This window comes from Sciurus carolinensis, chromosome 4, assembly GCF_902686445.1.
Source record: "Sciurus carolinensis chromosome 4, mSciCar1.2, whole genome shotgun sequence".
NCBI classification, from domain to species: Eukaryota; Metazoa; Chordata; class Mammalia; order Rodentia; family Sciuridae; genus Sciurus; species Sciurus carolinensis.
This window is the reverse complement of record NC_062216.1, coordinates 88,031,073-88,055,994: the sequence shown is the minus strand read 5'-3', so window position 1 is coordinate 88,055,994 and position 24,922 is coordinate 88,031,073. Positions and strand designations below refer to the sequence as shown.

Below are 24,922 nucleotides of genomic sequence, written 5' to 3'. Positions count from 1 at the left end.
ACACTGGGGAGTCTGAAAGGCACTGATTCCCAAGTTCTACTCCAGGGATTCTGGTTAGTGAGCGTGCCCTGGAAAATCTCAGATCCAGCATGTACCTGGAGAACCAGACTTTTCTTAGTAAGATCCACTTTATTGGCTGTGTGCTGGTGATGGTTTTAAACCATTAGCAGGAGATCACCAAAGAAAATTAAGCCTTAGAAGAGAAAAGACCAGGTGGAGGCAATAACTGAGTCAGGGAGCATGTGACACAGTTTTTGGTAGAACTCAAGAGATAATGGAGAATAAGAGATGAAATGTTTTAAGATTAGCCCGATTTTTACCTGTTCTTTGGCTTTTGTGCTCTCCAGGTATCTACATTGTTGACAGGCGATTCTGCTCTCCAGATGATTCTTGCAATCAGCTGACTCAGTTTCTTTATGGATTTTGCAAGCAGTCACGCCGCCAAAGAATCATCCAAAGGAACCGAACTGAGAGGCTCTCAGATCTTCTGGATTGGAGATACCTAGGGAGAGTAAGCAAGTTTTTCGTAAACATAGAGGACAACTTTAAAAATTCCACTGGACTATTACAATATTAATTCTAGTTATAATCTGTGAAGTCAGTTCAGTATCATAATTGTTAAAATCTCAGTGATATTTTCATGTACTTTAAAACTTAATGTGAGTTTTCAAATTCCTAATCCCAATTCTTCACACTTGTTTGAGTCCATCTTAACAACAAATCCATCAAGGATCTAGCAGTAATCTAACTAGATATTCTATTGCTAATGCTTAATGTAATGCCTTACTGTAGGTATGCAGAGACATTTTGTGAAGAAGAGGAAAACATCGAGAATTTCCTTGCCTGCAGTGTGGGATCATTTTGTTTTCCAAAATGATGAGTACAGGAAATGCCCCCATTCAAACCTGCAATAGGTTTATAAGCTCAAAAATTAACATATCTTAGGACTGAATGATTTAATAATGAATATATGGACTTTGCTGTGTAAGCCAAACTTTCCAAGCCAAATGACAGAAGCAGCCATTTGCTAAACATCCTATATGCAGTAATGCCAGTGCTTCATTACAAGTTGGAGGGCTAATTTTACTACTTTTATTTTAAAAAGAAAACAGGAAGACAAGGCTCTTAAAAGTTATGTTTCTTACCTAAAATCCAAAGTAGGATTTGCATCCAATTTCTCTTACATCTCCTCATCTCCTTTCTGTGTTGTGTTGCTTCTCTAGAATGAAACCAGTGTTTTCAGTCATCTTAGTGCTCAATTCAGATCTCAGTATGGTCAGTATGGTCATTATGGCTGTCTTCCCCCAACTTTTTGTAGTATTTCCTTGCATATGCATTGAAAAATAATAAGACTGTAACTAGTCATTTCTTTCCTAATTCTCAAATTGAGTGGATAGGTTCTGTCACTTTAAAATGAATGTGTGTGTATGCATATATATGTAATCTATAATATGTATATGTATTATGTATATGTATAATATAAAAAAGGTCTTATGCAGTAACATGATTATTGAGATATCTATATCTATTGTTTAACCTGTGAATTGGTTTTCTATCAATAGTATTACCAGCATGCCAGGCACCTGACTCTAAGCAGAGCTTTTCCAGATAAATTCCATATGGAGCCTATATCACCACCAACGGTAAATATGTAATGTATTGTTTATCTGTTTTGAAAGATAAATTTCTTATTTATGGTAAGTTCTAACAATACTTTTTAATTTGGAATTAGCTAAGTAAGAAGCTTTGTACTTTTTCATGGTGTTGAATCAAAGCAATAAATAGAGGAATTCACAAATCATGTTACCTCCACACCCTTGATTCAGAGTCAGCACTGTATAGGATGAGTAGATAGCTAATTCCTGTCATTGGAGAAGCGCCTCCATTTTGAAGTACACTCCAACTTAATGCTTGAGGTGGATCTATTAGGCATCCATTCTTTTGGAAGTTGTTCAAAAATAAACTGGGCTGCTTTAACAGGGTTTGTTATTCAAGGGAATGCTTAAATATAGGATGAATACTTGGCAAGCATCACAGGAGGAATTGGATCAAATGAGCACTTATGTTCCATTCAGTAGTGCCCATCAGGGAGTCTTCTAAAAGTTCAATTAGATGTTTATATTCATGAAACTACCATGGGCCACATTTGCCATCAGATTCACTTAGAAGGGTAAAAGACAGGAAACACCTTGAAGCAGCGTGGCAGCAGGCATTTTTCTCTAATGAGATTAGTTCTTGCAGAAGTCTAAACGTGATAAGAGGACTAAATTTCTTTGGACCCCTGTGGGATCAAGACCCAAACCATTGGGTATAAGATGCACCTCAGTGGGACATGGAGGCCTATCCCTTAGTCCCAGCTACTCAGTAGACTGAGGTGGGAGGATCTCTCGAGCCCACAAGTTTCAACAAGTCAAGGCAACATAAGCAGATCCCATCTTAGAAACCAAACAAACAAAGATCCACTTTAACTTAGTAGCTTTATGTCCAGCAGGAATGTCAATTTCCACATAGTTCCATCAACCCCACAAGAAATATGCTCAATAACAAGAGTCATCACGTTCAGGGACTCCTCAAATCTATGGATTCCCATTAGTTCTTATAAATTCTTTAGAGTCAGATTTGATCTGATCAGGAATCTCAGTCTGGGGTCAATTTTACCACAAACAGCTTTGGTAAATATCACAATTTATATTCTACCTATATAGGTTTCCAGAGGGACAGATCTAGCAAGATTAGCCTATAGAGGAAAGAGATTTCTTAATTTTTGTATCTATAAATTCCCACTCCTATGTTTATGATTCTAGCAGGCAGAGAGTTGATTGCTTTCCTTATTTGGAGGCAGTCACTCCACTTGATAACTTAGATATATTCATTCGCTTCTCTACTTATTCAACTAATTAAGTGTTTAGTACTTACTCTATGATGGTCCTTCATGCAAGATTCAGCTCTCTTTTATATTGATTTCAGGTAAAGTATCCAAATGTTGCAATGACCATAACTGTGTATGACATGATAATGTACAAAAATGATGGAAACACACCGCAACACATTTATATATTGTCTTCTAGTTCAAGCATATGCGCTCTTAAAGGGTGGGCATCATGCTTTTCAACTTGTTCCTTTGACAGTATTGTGGTACCTGATGCACAGTTGGTACTCAGTGTATGCTTATTGTGTGAGTTTTCTTAGTGAATCTTAGGGAGCAGGACAATTTGATAAAAGTGACATTTACTTATTAACTAAAATGACAGAGTTTCAGGGTCAACTAAGTGGCCTGACCTCCAGGATTCTTTCTAGAGGTGGCTGTACGTGGCATGCCCAGCTGCCCATGTCCTGCAACTTTGCTATGCAAATCTATAGATGACATAAAGCCTGCCAGTATCAGCAATGTGCATGGCAGTTGAGATTAACTACTTTGGATTCATCACAAACCTGGTACAGATATTCGCTCTACCTCTTATGTGCTTTAGGACCTAGGACAAGGCATTTTCTTCTGTAAAGGAGAACAAATCTATCAGTGTTACCAAAAGGTTAAATGAGATAAAAAGTATACAGCACCTGCCACATGTCAGTGTTTAAAGAAGGATAGCTATATATCTAATAAATTTTTCTTGAACTTGGTGGTACCAAAATCAAAATGAATTAAAGTTTAATAGTAGCAGAACAGATCAGAAAAGATATCTAACTTGTTGTTTTCATGAAATGTGTATATAGTATTTATATCATTGCAAACTGAGAGGTCATTACACTGTTTCTGTCTTACTTTTGTCTTTGGCAGACAGAAGGGTTTAAATATCCCAGGCCTCTCTCAGTACCACCTTCACCAGCAGCGTCTCAGGCCTCCAGTCCTCAGAGCAGTGATGTAGAAGATGAAAATGAGGATGAGAGGTACAATGAGGAAGATGAGGCGGAGAGGGATCGCCTAAATATCAAATCGCCATTCTCTCTGAACCACGCTCCTCATGGGAAGAAAAAGCTGCATGGAGAATACAAGAACTGAATTCCACACTAGCTGAGCAGAGCTCATGTAGTGAGAGCGTGGTAAGAATGATTATTTAAAACAGTTAAAATGCTACACATCTAATTCTTCTAAGAATTACAATGGAATTTATTCTGTGCCTTAAAAGCTTAGATTAAGTGAACAGCAATTATTGTAAGTTAGAATGAAATCCAAGTTGTTATTTCCAACTCTTGTTTCCCCAGTAAATGTAGGCATGAGGAGGAGTATTAAAGGGGCAAGACTGGAGGTGTTTTTAAAATAGATGATTTAAGCAATAAGAATTTTCTTTGGGCTGGGGAGATAGCTCAGTCGGTGGAGTGCTTGCCTTGTAAGCACAAGGCCCTGAGTTCGATCCCCAGCACTAAAAAAAAAAAAAAGAATTTTCTTTTATCAGTGTTTATTTTTCAATTATCATTATCATAATCCTTTGCTGTATAGTGTCTATACAGTTTCTACGCCTTACCAAAAAGTCTCCTATTTCCCTCACAAAGGATCCTGGTCTTAGCTATGAATGTGCACTACCTACACACTTTAAGTAACTAAGTCTTTTTCATTTTTTACATGTATCAGAACCATGAATTTATATTTAGCTTTGCAGAAAATCACCAAAATCCATTAGAAAATAGCTATCCTAGATTAAGATCTTGCTACATATTAATTCATATTTTAACAACTCTTCTGAAATACAGAATTCATGTTCACATTAATGACAGAAAGATGTTACCACCAGTATCGTATCCTCTTTAACATTTTCTTCCCTCTTGTTAAATGGGAAACTCTTTTGAAAATTTGATCAATTTTCCTCAGATGATAAATTGTTAAATTCAAATGAATAAATGCATAAGTATTCAAATATTTAACATTAACTGACAATATCTGTCTTTAAAATCTTTTAGACATTAAAATATCATTAAAATATCAAGTGGGAAACACCTGTCATGAATAATGTCCAATAATATCATTTGAAACTATCTTTTTAAAAAAGAATTAACAAAAATAGCTTATCTACTTAACCATGGACAGTGTTTCTAACATATTCTGAAATATTGTTGAATAATAATAATTAAGCAGATTTATGTTTTAAATGTAGATAAATCTAAATTGGCAAAAAACAAAAGCAAAGTACATTCACTCTTGTATTCCTTTCTCATAACTGAGTAGCCATTCACTGTGTGGTGTGCTCCATCTAGTACACAGTGAATACCTTGATTGACATATCTGTTGGCCTTGGTCTATACAAGTTCTAAAAAATGTGTTGGTCTTCTCAGTGCTGGATTGTTGATGATAACAGTGGAAGAGTCATAAAGACAATGTGTGTGATGGGTCAAGACCAGTGGAAAACTGTAATCTGTTTCCCCACTGTCTGGGAAAAGGTAGAAGCCAAAATGAAGAATGGTTGCAAACTCACCCCTCCTTTTTTCCAAAGGTTCAAGGAGAAAGAAAATTAATGATCTAAAACTTAATCCTTGAAAAATGCCCTGCAAATGCCAGCTAACCTAGGCCTGCAGAGTGGTTTGAAAAACTCTGCACTGAACAGCAGGAAAAAAATTATGTAACAAATTTTTATTATAGATTTATTTGCTGAATTGCCAGAAAGATCTTATGCTAAAAGGAGGGAAGGGTTCACTGTTAATGACAATCATAAAAATGTATCCCTAGTAAAGTCACACAGTGTGTGTCAGATGAGACTCTTGTTTGGTAATTGGTTGATCTACTTATTGAAAGCATGAACTGTACGGTAAAACACATCAATAGAAAACTTTAAAATTTAAGTGCTTTTGTTCTATAATTAGAAAAGCATACAATATAATACACACAGCAATTAACTGAAATGCCAACACCTGATTTGGAGTGGCACAAGTAGGAATTTGAATTGCTACCTGCACTGAGCCCCTTACTTAGAATCAACTCCATCTTCTGCAGTCATTTATTTATACTTTTCCCAAGATTGAGACAGTCTGTGAGGAGAGACAAATAGGATTATTAGTAGATCTATGTCTACTATGTCTACTATCGTACCTTGCACACAGGAATTGTATCAATAAATGGTTTAACTGAGAGAATAGATGTACAAAAATTGTTGCTTTTAAAAATTAGAGCATTGTAGTTATACGTAATAGTTTTTTGACATAATCATACATGCATAGAGTTTGATTTCAATCCCTGTTCTCTGTCCTTTTCCTCTTTTTCCCTTCTCATCTTTTCCTTCCTCTACTGATTTTCCTTTCACTAATTTATTTGTTTTTGATTAGTACTTTCTACATATATATATAAAGGTGAAATTCTCTGTGGTATGTGCATATAATGTGATTTTGTTAAATTCATTCCATTTTTCCTCCTCTTTCCTGTCCTTCCTTCCTCCCTCTCCATCTCCTTCTACTCCACACTGATCTTCCCTATATATTTATGATATCTGGATGCCATTCCCAATGCCTCTTTCCTTTATTTTACTCTAGTTTCCACATATGAGAATCAACATTCAACATTTTGACATTTTGAATCTGGCTTATTTCACTTAGCATGATGTTATCTATTTCCATCCATTTACCAGCAAATGCCATAATTTTATTCTTCTTTATGGCTGAGTAAGACTCCATTGTGTATATATACCACATTTTCTTGATCTATTCATCTATTAATGGGCATCTGGGCTAATTCCACAATTTTACTATTGTGAATTGTGCTGCTATAATCATTGATGTGGCTGTATTACTCTAGTAGGCTGATTTTAGTTCTTTGGGATAGATTCTAAGGAGTGGGAGAGATGGGTGGTTCCATTCCTAGTTTTATGAGGAATCTCTATACTGCTTTTCCAAAGTGGTTGTACTAATTTGCAGTTCCACCAAAGATGTATCAGTGTAACTGTTATGGTTTAGATGTGGAGTCCTCCAAAAGCTCACATGTAAGACGATGCAAGAAGGTTTGAAGGAGAAATTATTGGGTTATAACCTTAACCTAATCAGTTAAATACTCCCTGATGGGATTAATTGAGTGGTAATTGGAGGAAGATGGGGTGTGGCTGGAAGAAGTGGTTAATTGGGAAGCATGGCTACGGGGTATATATTTTGTTTCTGGAGAGTGGAGTCTCTCTCGCTTTCTGATTATCATGTGAGCTGCTTCCTTCTGCCACAGTCTGCCACAGTCTTCCTCCATGATGTTCAGCCTCACCTTGAGCCCTGAGGAATGGAATCTGCTGTCTATGGATTAAAACCTTTGAAACCATGAGCCCCTAAATAAACCTTTTGTCCTCTATAATTGTTCTGGTTGGGTCCTTTAATCACAGCAGTGAAAAAGATGATTAAAACAGTGACTTTCTCACATTCTTGCCATCATTTGTTATTATTTGTGTTCTTGATAATTGCCATTCAGACAAAATTTTAGTGTAGTTTTGATTTGCATTATCCTGATTGCTAGAGATGTGGAACATTTTTTCATGTATTTGTTGGTCATTTGTGCTTTCTCTTTTGAAAAATGTGTTTAATCCTTTTTTCCCATTTATTGATTGGGTTATTGTTATTATTGTTATTATTATTATTCTTTATATATCCTTTATATTCTTTGTATATTCCGGATCTTTTTTGGTATTAAGTTTTTTGAGTTCTTTGTATATTCTGGATATTAAACCCCGTCACTGGAGCAGCTGGCAAAGATTTTCCATCCTGTAGACTCTCTCTTTATGCTTTTAACCATTTTCTTGCTGTGCAGAAGATTTTCAATTTCTTGGTCTCCCACTTGTTGATTCCTTGTTTTATTTCTTGAGTTTTAGAAATCTTGTTGAGGAAGTTGGTACCTGCATCTATATGGTGGAGTGTTGATCCTGTGTTTTCTTCCAGCAATTCCAAGGTTTCTAGTTTTACTCCTAAGTCCTTGGTCCACTTTGACTTTTGCGCAGTGTGAGAGACGGGGATCTAATTTCATTCTTCTACATATGTATCCCAGTACCATTTGTTAAAAAGCATTATTTTTTTTTTCTAACTTTTTTTGGGCAACTTTGTCAAGTATCAGATGACTGTAAGGATGTGGCTTGTCTCTTTGTCTTCTACTCTATTTCATTGGTTTATTTTAATGCCAATACTATACTGTTTTTGTTACTATAGTTTTGTAGTATAATTTGTGATGTCTCCTGCATTGCTTTTCTTGATCAAAATTGTTTTGGTTAGTCTGGATCTCTTATTCTTTCAAATGAATTTTAAGACTGTTATTTTCTAGTTGTGAAAAATGTCATTAATATTTTGATGGGGATTGCACTGAATCTGTATGTTGCTTTTGGTAGTGTAGCCATTTTGGCAATATTAATTCTACCTATCCAAAAACATGGGCGGTCTTTCCATCTTCTAAGTTCTTCAATTTCTTTCTTCAGCGTTCTATAGTTTTTATTGTAGAGATCTTTCACCTCCTTGGTTAGATTAATCCCCAACTGTTTTATTTTATTTTTTTGAAGTTATCATGAATTGATGCTTTTAAAGAATGTATATATTCATAAGTTGGAGGATAGGAACTATAGAAAACATTATATGGTACCTGATTGTTGACAGCAAAACTTTATATTTTAATTAAAAATTTTTGTGTGTGTGCTGGGAATTGAATCCAAGGGCACTTTAGCACTGAGCTACATCTCCAGTCCTTTTTACTTTTTATCTTGAGACAGGATCTTACAAGGTTGCTGAGGGTCTTACTGAGTTGCTCAGGTTGGTGTTGAACTTGAGATTCTCCTGCTTTCATCTCTAAGTAGCTAGAATTACAGGAGTGTACCCAGCAACAAGACTGACTTTTTAAAATGGTTTCAATCACCTACTAAGGTCTGAATATTTCTGTCCCCCACCTCCCTCTCATATTTGAAATCCTAATCCCCAGTGTGATAATATTAGGGAATGGGGCCTTTGGGAGGTGACTAGGTCATGAGGGTAGACCCCTTGTGAATGAGATTAGCAACCTTTCCAGATTTCTTTGAAGCAATGTGGGTGTGCTTCCCTTGGTGGTTGTGAGGATCAGATCAAAGTAGAAATGACCTCTTTCTAAAGGAATTTACAGACAGTAAGAAGGGACTGAACTGTATGAAGTTTCTGTCTCAATTTCCCTTTCTCCTGAGACCAAGATAAAATAATATAACTCAAGGTTAATGAAATATACATTTTTATTTATCATGGTCAGGTGAAGAAGAAATGTGGGCTAGAGGCTGATTTGAACAAGCCAGGGCCTTTTTGCTCTTTCTCTCCTTTTTTCTCTTCTTTCTCAGGACCACAATGGTGGCGAAGGGGGAGAAGGAGGCATCTACTGGGAAACCCAGGGAACAAAGAATAATTAAGAGCCCAGGCTGGAAGTAGGATATAGAGGCAAAGAGGGGAAGACAACTTGAACTGTATAGAAAGTGGTTGACAGTCCTATCTGGAGGTCAGAATGTTCCAATTTAGTATATAGGTTGAAGGTAATCATTTCCCAATTTAAAATATATTCCATATAATGTAAAAATTTTTGATCTATAATTACTTCATTTCCATTTGTAAAAGGATGGAAATAAAGAGAATTGCAGACACCTTGCTATGGCTTGAATATGGTTTGTCCCATCTAAAACTCAAGTTGAAATTTGCCACTGTGGTAGTATTGGGAGGTGGGGCCTTTACAAGGTGATTAGGAGGCAGAGGTGTAGCTCAATGTTAGTGTGCTTAGCATGCATAAAATCCTGGGTTCAATCTCAGCACCAAAAACAAAAACAAAAAACAAAAACAAAAAAACAAAAAACCAGGTGTGGTGGTGCATACCTGTAGTTCCAGTGGCTCAGAAGGCTGAGGGCAGGAGGAATGAGAGTTCAAAGCCAGCCTCAGCAACTTAGAGAGGCCCTGAGCAACTCAGTGAGACCCTGTCTCTAAATAAAATATAAAAAAGGGCTGAGGATGCGGCTCAGTGGTTGAGTGCCTCTGGGGTCAATCCCTGGTACCAAAAACAACAACAATAAACAATAAACAAACAACAATGTCACAACAGGTGATCAATTTGTAAAAAGGTAAAAAGTCATTAATATAATTTTCTGGAAACTGGAATAGTTACCATGAGCATGTGTTGTTATAAAATAAGGCCATCCCTACTGTTTTGCCTTTTCCACACATGCCTGCTTTCCATCAGGCCATGAAGCAGCATGAGACCCTCATCAGAAGCAGAGAAGATGCCAGAGTCATGTTCTTAGACTTACCAATCTCCAGAACCCTAAGCCAAAATAAACCTCTTTTCTTTACAAGTTTTGCAGCCTTGCATATTCTGCTACAGTAATAAAAAATAGACTAAGACACACCCTAAGATACCTGGAAAATTTTAGCAAACTAAGGCGAGGGACCTTTGTAATTAATCAGCCCATTTATATGGCAGAACATTCAAGGAACTCAAGTACTTATAATACTTGGTGCTGTATTTTAGCAGCTAATGGACATTTAGACAGTTTCTTGAAACTGCTTTTTGGTGTGAAATACTAGAAATTATTATGGTCAGATCTGGGAAAAATTATTTCTTAAGATCAATGTCAAAAGTGTTCTTTCCATTTACAACTAAAAAATTTTTTTAGAAAAAAGTGTTCTTGAGCTGGGCACAGTATTGCATGCCTGCAATCCTAGCAACTCAGGAGGCTGAGACAAGTTCAAAACCAGCCTCAGCAACTTAGTTAGGCCCTCAGCAATTTATTGAGATCCTGTCTCAAAATAAAAAATTAAAAGGGCTGGGGTGTGGATCAGTGGTTAAGCACCCCTGGGTTCAACTCCTGGTTCCAAATGAAATAAAAAAGAGTGTTCTTGGAATAAACATATTATTTAAAAAGGTAATATGTATAAGTTTATGTCCAGTGAATAAACAATTTTTAATAAGTTGGATATATGCATTATCTACTAAATTAACTTTAAATTCAAATCATAATTAATAACAGGTGCCTATTATAATGCCACACAGAAGTTTTTAATGCATGTATATTAATTTTTGGCAGAGATCAGTGTTACATTTACTTGAATATAGTTTCATTATTTAATTATGAAACAAGATCCAGACAAATCTTATAAGCATGATTTTGATTACTTAACAGAGTGAAATTACAATTTCAAGTTAGAGACATTCACAGAAAGATATTCTTTGGCCACTAAATAATGGCTAAATACTGACAATAATAAGAGTTAACAATACCTTCCACTTATAACATTTATCAGTAGCAACTCTGAATTGATTAGGTAAAAAAACATGATGGTCGTGTGGTAATTCCAAATAAATTATTATGCGTGCTGTAGGAATGTGACTGTATTTGTGTTTAGGTGATACTGAACCTAAGTTGACTTTGAAGAGGAGTAAACTAGGAATATTACATGCACTATGTTATCAGGGTACTTAATGTAATGCTTTAAAGTCAAATAAAGCCTAGAGTTCTAGGCAGTTAGAGTAAGCAGAGGATTAGACTTTGCTGAGACTCTTTAGGTATGGAAAATGGGTTACCTCTAGCAAACTGGCTGGCTCCCTTTGTATGATATATACACAAGCAGAGTCTCCATCTGCTTATGTCCCAGTAATTTTTTAGATCTAAGTTTCTAAAATGATTTCAGGGAAATCCCCTCAGGGCACACAGGGGACTCCTAGGTATGGGGCTTCAGCAAACTTTTCACTGGCTCCAGCCGAACTGCCTGTTCCCCATCTCAGCAACCATACCCAAGTATTCTTACAGGGCTTCTTCCCAGTCAGCCCATTCCCACTTCCTTTCTTAACAACTTAAATCTCCTGGAGAAACTAGAGTCAGACTCTCCTTTTTCCCATTCTTCCAGGCCTGACCCTTAGGAATAAGAAAAAAGGGAAATGGGATTCTGAGTGACATCAGAATCCAAGTGGGTAATGGGATGAAAAAACCAACAACCAAGATCAAGCCAGGTTCTGGCTGTAACGAAAGAGTTTTCAGTCTTATTAGAAATGCTCTAAAAAGAATTGAAGAGTAAGACACCAAGTAATCTGAACAGGACCTGAAGCAGCAGGAGAAGGCAGTGATGGGCTCAGCTTAGAACTCTAATTTCTTTTGCTTCTGAAAAATAAAACTAGTGTTGCATGTTTCTAAGATCACAGTGAAAGGGTTCAGGGGCTTTATTCACATGGTTCATGTTTCAACAAGAACAGATCTGTGCTTGAAGTACTCTGGTATATTTTCACCAGTTTAGCAGACCATCTCCCAGGAATCTGCTTTGATCAAAGTTTTCTTCTCCATCTGTAAGAAAAGAATTATGTAAAATAAACACATATTTTATGTTTTAAAAGGGGAAAAAGTAAATGAAGAGAACCTCAATAAATAAACATTTAGCTTACCAATTTATATTAACTAATGTACTCTGCTATGAAAATTTTAAAAATGAATTTTGATTTGTTTGGTTTAAAAAATTTCCCCCTCAGCTTGGGACACATTTTATATCTGAATCTCTATAATGAATGAATCTACAACATGAGAGGTCTGGTAGAAATCTGAAAGGGACATATGTTAAGATGTACAATATAATACACTTACACTGATAAATATACTTCATGTCTAAAATACCCACTATTATGACCATTCACTTACATCAAACTATTGTCTCTCTTTATTTTTTTCTCTTCCTATTTTACTTTGGAAGGATTATATAGGAGCACATTTTTTTCCTCCTTTCCCTTCCCTCTCTCCTTCCCCCTGGTCCCTCTCCTCTCCTCTACTAATCTCCCTTGGATTTTCATGAGCTCCGCCCCCCACGACACCTTTCATTTCCTTTTTTCCTCTCTAACTTCCACATATGAGAAAAAACAAAAGACCCTTGACTTTCTGAATCTGGCTTATTTGGCTTAACATAATGTTCTCAAGTATGTATTTGTGAAAATTCCTTTATTAGATGATTCCTTATGGGGGTTAATGAGACAAAAAAGCAGGGACATTTGTTAGCTGAATGAAACTGCAAAACTTCAGAGCATGAAATATCACATCTGGGACAGGGATACCTAAGGACTCAGATAGCAGCAGGTTCTGGGGACTCTAAAATTCCAGTAAAAGGGATAAAACCTGCAATCAGGTAGCTCCCAGGAGTGGCCCAAGGCAAAATGCATCTCCTAATTTTCTCTAGGGGCATCTTTGGATTAAACCATATTCCTTCAGTAAATTACAAAATAATTTGAATATCCTAGCTATATCTTAAATTGAATTGCAAGCACATTCTAAAATATTGCAAACAACGGGCTGCTATTTAGAGACGGGGAAAAAAATAGAAAGGTATTCCAGTATACACTCCACTGAAATGAAAAACGACAATAAGAATTAACAATGCTTTCTACTTATAATAAAAACTCTATTACATTAATTATATAAGAGTCTCACAAATAATTCCTAGAATTTCAGAATAAAAGTACTACAGGATACTAGTGATCAACAAATCATATGTGAAGCCAAAACTTGTCCATCAATTTAGACTAATAATATTTTGCTTCTTTATTTCATCCTCAGTGACAAGGCACTTAGAAAACTTCAATAATTCAAAAATTATATTTATTTTTCCAAAAGATTTGAATGGGGACCTAAGGAGAAATCCTTCCTCCTTTGTAAAATTAGCTCTTTCTATTCGAGCTCACTTTCTTTTCTAGCTGTGCACATGCAGTCCAAAACTTCCCTGTCAACCAATCTTTATCAGAGCCCTTTTCCTACTGGCTTAAAAAATCAATCACTGTTCCAAAATTTGAATTTAGAAAAGATCGTCTTGAATACAGCATCCTCCATCCATTCAATTATTTCTCATTTTTTCTTTGCAGTTCTGTGATATAGGCCAGTCCTCCAATACCTGGTATTTTCCATTCTGCAGTTTGCTTTCTTGGACAAAATTCTCCCTAAACAAAGTTTCAGATAGGATGTGGTAGCAATGGATTGTGTCAGCTAGGAGCTGAAGGGAAGTCTTGTGAACTCTTGTTTAATGTCTCAAGTTCTGTATTCTTGCTAACCATCCTGCTACAGTGATGGTTCTGATGACTCTCTTCTTGAAACTTGCCACACTTGACTCCTGGGATACGGGGTGATTCCGATTCGCCTTTTATATTTCGGCCTGCTCCTTCTACTGTCTTCATCAGTACAATTTTCTCCCTTGTCCCTTGATTTCTGGGTGTTATTGCAACTCAGCCTTTTAATATCTGCTCTTTTCTCATGACATCTAAGCCCCTAGGAGTGATCTCCATTTTGGTTCCAACCTTATTAACTGCTTCTGAATTTCCATTTGTTCCAGAATCTGACACATCATCAGACTAATGTCAGAGGGGACTTGTTAAGGATACAGATGCTGGGGCCTCACTCAAGGAGTATCAGATCAGAACTTCTGGGTATAAGGTCAAGAAATCTGTTTCAAGAATCTCCCCAGTTATCTCTGATAAAACCAGTCCGCCCCTGGACAGTGAAGGACCACTGGCCTACACCTTTGTTACTGGAATGTCTCCATCATCTTGAGCTGAACTCTTCTCCATATCCACAGAAATTTTCATTCTTTATTATCAGCATTGCCATTTTAATTCTCACACACAATTTGATTAATGTGCTAGACTTTAGATTCTCCTTCATGTCTTCAGCAAACAGTTATCCCATCTATTCTTATTGGCAATATACTTCAGAGTCAAGCCCCTCCATCCACTCCCACTGACCACCAATGTCATCCTTCACTCCTTGTTATTTCCTTAGCTTCTCACTGGGTCCTCATGCCAGCCTTTCCTTTCCAATGTAATCCATGAGGTGTTACGGCATCAATGAAAGAACTACAGAGTGACCAATCATGAGATAAAATCTCAGGATCATCTTTTACTATCTGCATGATCTTAGGAAAGCAAATACAACTCTTAAAGGTCAAGTTTTCTGAGCTATAAAGATTAACAATGCTGTCACACACATAGTAGGTTCTCCTGAATGGTAGCAATTTTATTGCTTTTATTGTTACTCTGTGTATCATAATCAGATTTACTTCCTTCACCATGCCATCTCTCTGATGAAAATCCATATGTTGCATTATTCATTCCAAAATAGAGAGTGAGTTACCTTCTGTGATGGTGGGCTAGCGACTTAATATTTCTGTGCCTCTATTTCATCACCTATAAACTGTGGTCAAAAGTACCTACCTCTTGGAGTTCTTGTGAGGATTAAGTGTGTACGTTCATATCAAGTGTTTAGCACCGTGCCTGGCCCACTATACTATAGCAGGGACTTGATCATTATTAGCTAGAAGAAGTAGCAATATTATAGTAGCTCCATTATAACCACTGTTACTATGTTTTGCTCTGCCACTTCCTGCTGAGCCCATCTTTTCCCTGAAAAGGCTACTCTCATGCCTGTTTTTGCTTAGTCTGTTTTCTTCTGCACCTCATACAGTGTGTGGCAACTAAAAGTCATAAATGTGTATTTTCTGAATGAAGAATTATAATTCTCTCTACGTTCCAGTTCACCCTGGCCTTGCGCTCAGTCCAGAAGGCTTCTTTGTCCCACTCTCTTCTACATGCTGCTCACAGGTATTGTTTCACAACAAAGGCAAAGCTTGAGGCTAAAAAGTACCTTCTGCTCTCTTCCCCCCTCCCGCATGGCCTAGTTCAATTGTAAGCACAAAACATGTTTGTTCTAGTAACATAGACATCAGGAAACTATGACTGTAGCATGTGCTTTGATCACCAGATCACTCGCAGTATACTTTTTTATACCTTTTAAAAGTTAAATTATGTCATAAATATGACATCATTATAATTTTTGAGAGAGAAAATTCTAGGTCTATGCATTCTTTGATGACTTCTATTCTTAATAGTAATAAGAATTACATACCTTGTTTATTTAGGCTCTTGTTGAGACCCTGAACACAGGTACCATGATAGTAAGGCTTAGGGTCACCCAACTAGAAAAGCATTAGAACCAGGATTAAAACCAGGTCCGTTGGCTTCCAAAGACCCAGCTGATCCATTAACAAGATGCCTTAATTCAATTAGCACCTTTATTGCCACATGGACAGAATGCCTCACTTTGAAGATTATTCCCAGTCTTGGTATGAAAGAGGCTATGTAGTGTAGTGAAAACCAGACAGGCTTAGAATGAGAACTGGCTCCTATCTAACTGGGTGACCATATGAAGCAACTACAAGTGAAAAAACAAAGGTTGACTTTCAGTAATTTCATTTGGTTTAATTTTTAATAGGGAGCAACTGGATATGTGATTATTTAAACTTTTTTGGTCTCAATGTTTTCACATACAAAACAATGAAGTTGGACTTGGAGCTCTTTCTGTTTTGAGTTCTAAGAGAAATAAAAGTTATAATAGGCTATGGACTGTGAAATTCATATAAAGGTCCCCAGTCTCACCAGGAAATGTTTATTATATTCTTGGGACTCACTTTAATGACAAATATGTTGGTATTCATAGAATAAACATCTTTGTGACCTTTTGGAACGAGGAGAGTGTACTCAAGGCAGAATCCCAAAAGTAAGCAAAACTGATCTGTGCTATAGTAGAAAAGGTTACTATACTTGTACCTTCTTGTGGTTTCTGCAACAAAGCCAGTAACAGGGCTGCTGCTTCTGGAAGAGTTAGTAGTTGCGGATTTGGGCTTCGTCTTTCTAGAGAAACAAAAATGTATAAAGATTTTCTTAGAATTTAAATAGTCTTATAAATAAATACTATTCTAGTATGCTAAAATACAAGAAAACCTCCATGAAATAGTTTTTTGATCCCTAAGCAAAGAGTACATAGAACACTGTGTGTGTGTGTGTGTGTGTGTGTGTGTGTGTGTGTGTGTGTTTGCTTTTCTGGGAATGAAACCCAGGGCCTCATACATGCTACACAATGTTCTACTACTGAGCTACATCCCCAGTCCCAGAACACTGATTTTTATAAATGGAAATATTTCATACTTCCCTTAGAAATCATTTCCCATTGATTATATCATTTACTCACAAGGTAGGAAAGAGAATTCTAAACTATATCCTAAAGGGAATTGCATGAAAGCACAGAGGACCAAGAGACAGAGAAATTTCCATCTTCACTGCTTAAATGGGATGTCTGGGCAAAAAGATGTTTGTTTTGTTGTGGTAGTGGTAATTGTACCCTCAGGCATTTGACCACTGCGTTACATCCCCAGCCCACTTTAAAAATTATTACTATTATTATTATTATTATCATTAGGGACTGAGTCCCACTAAACTGATGAGGCTGGACTTGAACTTGGGATTCTCAGCCTCACAGGTTGCTGCGAATAGGGGCTTGTGCCACTATTCCCAGTTGAGCAGAAAGGTTTAGATATTTTTCAAAATAAGTATTTTTAATTTTATTTTTTAGCATTTCAATCTTTAAAAAATTTTATCAAAATTAATTGCGTTGATGCTAATTCAATGACATGGAAAGGTTTATCATGAAAAATAACAGTGCCTGGCTCCATTCTAATGGCCCCCCTTTTAAATAATTTTGATTGTGAACCTTTTTATAATAGCTCTTTCTACTAATATAATAAAGGCATACTTTTGAAGCTCCTAGTAGATGATTATTTTAATAATAATAGCAACAATAATGTTTAAGAGGAAAATGAGCAAAAATTCTGCCATCAAAGCACAGGTACATTTCTAGAAACTGTTGCACAATTCTTTCTAGCCCTCCCTACCCTCACCCCAAGCCCTGTTTGTCCGTTCTTGCCTCGCTTCCCGGGGACCTCTGCACACCCTGGCAGTTAGAGCACTGCGACCCAGTCAAGCCTCGGTTGCTGCAGCTCCCGCCTCCGCCACGGAAGCCAAAGTCCCGCAGGGCCGAGCACGAGCCCACAGCTCTCGCGCTGAGAGTCCTGACGCTGCTGCTCTCGGGCTAGATTCAGACCGACAGATAGTATCTCAGGGCACTTGGAGAGCTACGTCTTTCCGGCTAGGGGAGAAGCTTTCTTTCCGCTCCAGGGCAGAGCGAGCCCTGCCCGCCCTTTTCAGCTCCAAAGCCCTTCTGTCCAGGTCACTCACCTGGAGGCAGCCGGTCGGAGACGTCCTTCCTCCGGCTCTGGTCCGAGATGAAGCGTCGCCCCTCTGCAAAGCAAGACACGGGCTCAGCCCGGGGTCCTGGGGCAATCGCGGGTTAAACCACCTCCGCGAGGTGGAGCAGGGAGGCAGCGGCTCTCTCCTGGTCCCAGTCGCGTCGGGCTGAAGGTTTTAGGGCCCTAAGAAAGCAGCCTGGCCCGAGCCCAGCACCTCAGAAACCTGCAGGAAATCAACCCCTACTCCTTCCCCCGCCTCACGCCACAAGGGCTTTTTGGAGCCGAGATCAAGTTCACCAACCGGTGCGCTCTTCCCCAAGAAGTCCCAGGGTCGTGTTTGCTCCAAGAAAACCGGAACCTTCTGGTTTAGGATGGAAGGTTTCTAATAATCAGGGAGTCTTGCCCTCTTTGCCCTCCTTCTCCTACCTTTTCCTGAATTATCTGAGGTCAGGATGGCCTCACTTATTTAAAAGAGCAAGGAAACCTTGATATATTCTCTCTTCACAGCTCATCTATCTGTTCAGGGATTCACGCATCCTGGAGAGTTTTCCATTATCATAGTAGGACAAGCAAAGTATTTGGAACTTACGTGCCCCTTTCAGGTAGAGCATAGCTTGAGGTGTCCAGTTTCTTCTCTCAAACAGTCTCTACAACCGGGAGAAAAGAATAAAAGTTAATAAAATATCACAACGCAGTCCTCCAAGTGGTGGGTGGAGGAGATGAAGGGAGAGAGAGAGAAAGGAAGGGAGGAAGGGAGGAAGGGAAGTAGGGAAGAAGGAAAGGAGGGAAAGGAAAAGGAAAGGTAGAGTGGGCACAGCAAGCACGCAGCGGCCTTGTTCTTTGTATCTGGTTACCTGCGGAGCGCTGCTGGAGTTTTCCAGGACAGAAAAGACCAGGAGAAGAGCCAAGGTTGCTGCTGCCAAACTTTTGGCTCCCTGCAAGACGTGATCAACCAAAGAGGGTCATTCCCGTGCCCATAGGATTTTCTGCTTTCTTCCTCTATGTCTGGACGATTACAAATCCCTTACTTCTATGTTCAGTTTTAGTACTCTGTATGTGGAGGTATTCGCCCAGTCTCCCTTTTTGTTAATCCACAGTCCAGTTAGAAAAATTATTTAGAAATATATTATTTTCATTACCTTACCCAAATGAGGAATTGGATAAATAAGTGAAATTTTTTTCTCAGTAAAATCAAACAACTCGACCATTTTATAAAAGTATAACAATATCATTTGGCCTCTAAAATGCTCACTAAAAATTGCTAAAAAGGTTATAAAGCTTTTTATAAAATAGCTGAAAGTCTCAAATGAATAAAACTTTTACTTACCTTCATGTTTAGCTTCTTTCAGAACCCTGAAATAACTATAACTTTACTTGTGAGTTTTCTAATCTTGTTTTGAATTTAGGGCTTTTAAAGCCTTACTGTCAAAGACACCTCCCCATCTGCATAGAGTTGGGGAGTCCACAGGGACAACTTGTCAGTCATCAAGATTGAAAGGATCTGATGACTTCTCTAGGGAGATTCAATTGCAGGAAGTAGAGGAATGATTGATGGATGGAAATCATTTGTTTAGATATTGATCACATCAGCCAGGAGACATTCTGAATGTATCAGCATCATTGCCTTTGCTTTTCCTGTTAGCTACCCAAAGCACTTCTATCATCGTCATCAGTATTATTAATGAAAATGATCAATAGTTCAACGTGGAATAAAAAGTAAATGAATAAAGTAAACAGCTATCAAGTTATCATTGTTGACTGAAGATGAATCACTCGGGTGGAAATAAAAAGACTAGGGAATCTTAATGGAATTTGACATCAGTCATTTACTTAGTTATCTATCCATTCAATTATTTAACAAATAATTATTGAGTGCCTACTATATGTCAGACTATCCTCCTTTTAATTTGAGTGACATAGACATGGACTAAAAAGACATGCTTTGATCAAGCTTACCTTCTAGTGAGAAGTCTTCAGGTCATTAGGGCATGCCTTTGAAATGAATAGTAGACCCCAACCTCTTCTTCCTCTCATTTGCTTTCTTATCACATGGTGAACAGGTTTGTTTCACCAAGACCTCCTACCATGATGTGCTACCATAGGCCTAAAAATATTCCATTTTCATTTACTTCCTGGATCATGGACTGGAACCTCCAAAACTGTGAGCCAAAGTAAACTTTTCATAGGTTGCTTTTCTTTTTATTTATTTTTAATAGTAACAGGAAGTTAGTAAACACCACTGGGGAGCTTTTAAATAGCAGAAATTCCTTACCTGATTCTCAAGGCTGAGAATATAAGATCAAGATATGGGCATGGTTGAGTTCTGGTAAGAGCATTCTTTTCATGACTTCTCTGCTGTCTTTCCGTGGAGGAAGAGGCAAACGAGTTCCCTGAGGCTGTTTTAGAAGGGCAATAGTCCCATTCTTGTGGTCTCTACCCTCATGACCTATCACCTTCCAGTGGCACTAGTACCCACTATTCACTTTGGGGATTAGGATTTCAACACATGAATTTTAGGGGGATACAAACATTCAGACCAAAGTAGTCCCTGCTAAGTAAGGGCAGTGCTTCTCAGGCCTAGTGCACCAGACTTAACTAGAATCTTTTGAAATGCAGATTCTGATTCACAACAGTTCAGTGGGGACTGCAATTCTAATAAATTGCAGATGATACTGATAGATGCTACTGAACCTTGGACATTTTGAGTAACAGAGCTTAAGGGGATATAGAAAATGAGGAAAACTAAGCAGCAGAGTCTGTGTGACTAGGAGAATGGCTAGAAGTGCAAATTTAGGGAATTTGAGAATAGGAACAGACAAGTTTCATTTGGGATTGAAATTTGAAGAGCTAATGCTGTCTACTTGGAAATACATGGAAAAGATGGATTGTAATTTAGGTGCTTGATATTTTGACTTGACAGTCACATAAGAACAGGTTTAACTAGTAAATGAAACTGAATATAGAAGTAAATGAAAATGGAATATAGAAGGTAGTTCGTAGGTAGAAATTTGAGAACTATTTATTCCCTGCAAGGAATAGGTAAAGCAAACAGGAGCAGAGCCATTAGTGCAATGTTTTATTTCTGCTGTCTTAGAAGAGAAAGATAAAAACTAAGGACAGCAAGTTTAGTACTGAAACTGGATAAAACTGTAATATTTATTAGATTTTAGAATTTTAGTTTCAAAAGAGCCACAAAAGATATAAAATATGCTGCTTTTATGTTTTAAATTCAATAAGGTTACCTAACAAGTAAAATGCCTTTCTTCTCTTTCCATACCCAAAATACAAGGGTTTTAGGAAGAAGAGACAGGAAAGTGAGTTAACAATAAAATGTGTTTTGAATTTCCAGTTTAAGGAAAAAAAAATGTGCTTTGTTCATAATAGTTTAGCAAATGAATTCACAAGTAGATGTTCTACGTCAAAGCTGCCATTTTCAGTTTCATATGCACAAATGAGGAGAATGGTTTTGACATGTTATCAATATTGTTGTCTTACCACAAGTAACATGCCAGAATGTTTCTTCTAAAAGGATTTCCAAAGGGCATTGGCCCCCAGAGAAATGTTTTTGTTAAAGCACAACATTTTAAAAAACTTTTACAACTTTGAGCCTAGAGATGAGCTAAGTTACTTGGTAGAAAACAGACTATTGAATTTTATTCTGCCAACAGTATGACCAGGCAGTGGATGTTGAACAACTGGTCTCTCTCTCTCTCTCTCTTGCTCTTTAGTAAACTACTGACTTTATTTGAATTTCACCAGTTTTCTTTTTCTCATTTTCTATTCCAAGATTCAATCCAGGATCCCACATTTCATTTGGTTGTGGTGTCTCCTTAATGTCTTCCAATCTGCAGCACTTAAACATTTTAAAAAAGAAAATAAAATTCATTGGTAGTGATGATGTTAAAATGCAAGGTAACTATAAGGACACATAAACAATCTGCTTCCCTTTCATCCTTTTGTCCTTATTCATTTTCTTTCTTAAGCATAACTTACAATTGGCTTGTTTTCATTTGTTATCACTGAGGCAAGAAACAAGTAATAGTTTTTTGCTTTAAAATATGCAAAATAGTTTCAAAGGCTTTAACCATTTTTCAGAATTGTCAGACACATTTCTTGAAATATAAAATACACTACTGAAATTACATAGATGATTTCATGACTGTAAAGGATTTAACTTTTCCCAAAAAGAGGTGTGAATTTTTAAAATTTATTTTATTTGTTCTAATTAGTTGTACATGACAGTAGAATGCATTTATACATTTTGATAGATCATGCGTAAAGTGAACTCTTAAACTTTTTTTAAAGGCATATTCAATGGAGACGATTTTGCCTTCCTCACTGGATTCTTATAGGTGCCCAGTTCCCATTTAAACAATAATCACCTGTCACTGTTCTGAAGGCATTCTTTCAGGTCAATGATTATTATGTTCATGTGGAAAACAGCTGCTATCTTGGAAAAGGCTCATGGATAATATGGCTATTGTAGTACCAAAATATTCAAATTGTGTGTGTGTGTGTGGGTTGGGAATGGAACCCAGGGCCTCTGAGGTACATCTCCAACTCGCCAAATTACTTTTTTGATGACAGAATAAATTTTGGTTTACATTATATGAATCAAGATATGGGTTCCATCTTCTATTTTGGTTTCATTCTCTGCCACATCCTGTCTATTCCTTAGGTCAGTTGTCATTATTGACAGGTGGAAGAAATCATTTCCCCAAGGGGCTACCAATTTTAGGAGGGGTTTTAGGAGCATAAAGTTTGCTATCCAAAATAAAACTTTCCATTTATTGACCAATGTCTTTAATTAACCTTCCTTTACTTAAGGTTTTGATTCTCAAATGAACCAAAACCCTGAGATAGATAATTCAATTCTTTTCTGGTTACAAATCCTTCCAGATCCTTTCTCTAGCACTACACATAAGGGAAGGGAGGAGAGAATTTGAAGACATTGGTTTTTTGAGGAGAGTTCAGAGAAACATTACCTAGGGAGTTGGGGGTATATAAAGAAAAGTGAAGAAGGGAATGCTAAAATTTACCTATTTTGCGCTATTAGATTATTTTAAGACTCTTTTAAAATGACTGAGCATAGTGTGTGAATTAATGTACAGTCACCATTACCATAGGGTAACTAATAGCACAAGACTGCTAATGATGGTCTAGTGTATGTCATGTAAAAGCAGCACAAAGATATAGCAAAAAGTGTGTGGATCAAGATGCAAGCATCAAAATACCACTGATAGTTCTTTGTGAGCACTGAACTTCAGAAATATAAAGGAATCAATAATTATGTAACATTAATTAGGTTTAACACTAGTCGTTGCCAGGAATGACCGTCAAATAGGAAAGTGGGGCAGGCAGTGGTCCTACATCTATCTCATCTAGGTCCTTGGGCCACAGATACTCTTAGGACATTAACATCTAACATTTTCATAACACTTTAAATTCGACAAAGCTTGATTACATCCATTTTTAACTACATTAAAATTGTGTACTAGATACTGAAGCTCACTTATGAGCAGACTTAAAATTTGAATCATCAGGATGTTAAGTGGTGGAGTTAGTGTCAAGTCCAGTGCTTATGCTACTTCAGAACTCCCAGCTGCCTCACAGGCTCACAAACATCATACCAGAAGGCTCTTTTTCAGGGATTCAATTACTAATCATTATTAACATTGTTTCATACATGTGAGAGACTGCCATACAAGTGGCCCTTCTTGATGCACGGTATTATTTCTCCTTCTTTCCTTAGAGAATAAATTCACTTCATAATTTTCTCCTTGGGATTGTTCTACTTCATAATAGCAACTCCCACCATCGTGAAAGAGAACAAGAACCCCTCTTCATAACAGAAACAAAGGCAAACTGAGAATCAGCAATTCACACCAGTCTCCAAATAGTAGGTTTCTGGGTATCTCCAGTAGTCCCCCTTTTCCAGTGAAGAAAGGTGCCAGTATGTAGGCAGTCTTTATCATTCCTCCTCTACTCACAAGCTGCTAGGTGTAGTAATGTGTTTTTCACATCATAATAAACGTGAGTTTGAACCACAGACTTCTGCAGGGTCAGATCATTTGATTCAACTTTGTGGCTTGTAAAAACCTGCTTCTATGAGACTGACTTCAACACACAAAAGGTGATTAGTGAGGACAATGACAGAAGAGCTGGAAGAATTAACTCTCATTCATTCCACCAACATTTACTGGGCACTTACTAAATGCCAGGAACTGGAGATACAAATATAAGAGATCTTAAACTTCAAGAATACTTTCCATACCCTAATAAATACAAATAAAGTTCCATTTGAGGACAAGGAAAGGTGAACTGTCTTGGCCTAGTGGGTTAGAAAAGATAGGATAGAAGTAGCATTTTAAGTAGGGCTTGAGAGGTGAGGAAAGGTACAATCATGGAAAAGCATGTCAGTCAGTAAGTTTGGGGCATACTACTTTTTTACGCCATCTCCCACGTGGGTGCCACTAGAAGGCTTGAGGTTGGAACCTTTCAGCCCAAGACAAGATGAGAGACAAGCTAGGTATTTAGTAACAGATTCAAGACTTCCAGTTCAACTGACAATTGTCAAGACTGAGTTTAATTACTGGATTCAAATATTTATTGGGTACTTTCAGTGGTGGATTTGGCCTTTAACAAAATTTATGATTAAAACACTGCAGGTGGGAAGATTTTTATTTAGGTACCAATATGATATAGTCCTTCCATTTTCAGCAAAAATGATTAAGCATTTTCCACTATTTTGTAAGTTCTCTGTTTGGTTTTTAACCTTTTAACTAATGGTGGCAATCATAGCAGCTTTCAGTAAATTGTTCCGTTTGTAGCAAAGAAATTCTATAGCAGGCTTCCAGATACACAAATAGCAATAACAGTTTGAAATCCCTAGATTTATATTTTCTAAAAAGTTCTCCTCAAAAATGAAAATAAAAACCTATAA

General features: G+C 37.3%; 2 protein-coding genes across 4 annotated transcripts in view; one reads left to right on the top strand and one right to left on the bottom strand.

The window, feature by feature from the left end:
* Gys2 (glycogen synthase 2) overlaps positions 1 to 24,922 on the top strand; it is a 79,798-nt gene that overhangs the window by 45,913 nt on the left and 8,963 nt on the right. The window contains exons 14-17 of one of the 2 annotated variants that reach the window (XM_047548147.1): positions 348 to 511; positions 1,563 to 1,643; positions 3,779 to 4,041; positions 7,133 to 7,176. In XM_047548147.1, coding sequence (XP_047404103.1) covers positions 348 to 511; positions 1,563 to 1,643; positions 3,779 to 4,000 — 467 coding nt within the window. In that variant the 3' untranslated portion in view covers positions 4,001 to 4,041; positions 7,133 to 7,176. Of the gene's footprint in view, positions 1 to 347; positions 512 to 1,562; positions 1,644 to 3,778; positions 4,042 to 7,132; positions 7,177 to 24,922 lie in introns of those variants that run through there. The other variant, XM_047548146.1, reaches the window with a different exon arrangement.
* Spx (spexin hormone) lies at positions 10,921 to 19,462 on the bottom strand. Of its 2 annotated transcripts, XR_007108164.1 has the most exons (7): positions 19,307 to 19,462; positions 18,834 to 18,914; positions 18,569 to 18,626; positions 17,969 to 18,031; positions 16,505 to 16,588; positions 15,804 to 15,873; positions 10,921 to 12,215 (listed from the first exon to the last, which is right to left on the bottom strand). XR_007108164.1 is itself a non-coding variant. In XM_047548149.1 (6 exons), the coding sequence occupies exons 1-6, from the start codon at positions 19,310 to 19,312 to the stop codon at positions 12,157 to 12,159; spliced, it is 351 nt and encodes a 116-aa protein (XP_047404105.1). In that variant the 5' UTR covers positions 19,313 to 19,462; the 3' UTR covers positions 10,921 to 12,156. The 2 variants fall into 2 exon arrangements, 1 of the variants encoding a protein (XP_047404105.1); XM_047548149.1 differs by lacking the exon at positions 15,804 to 15,873.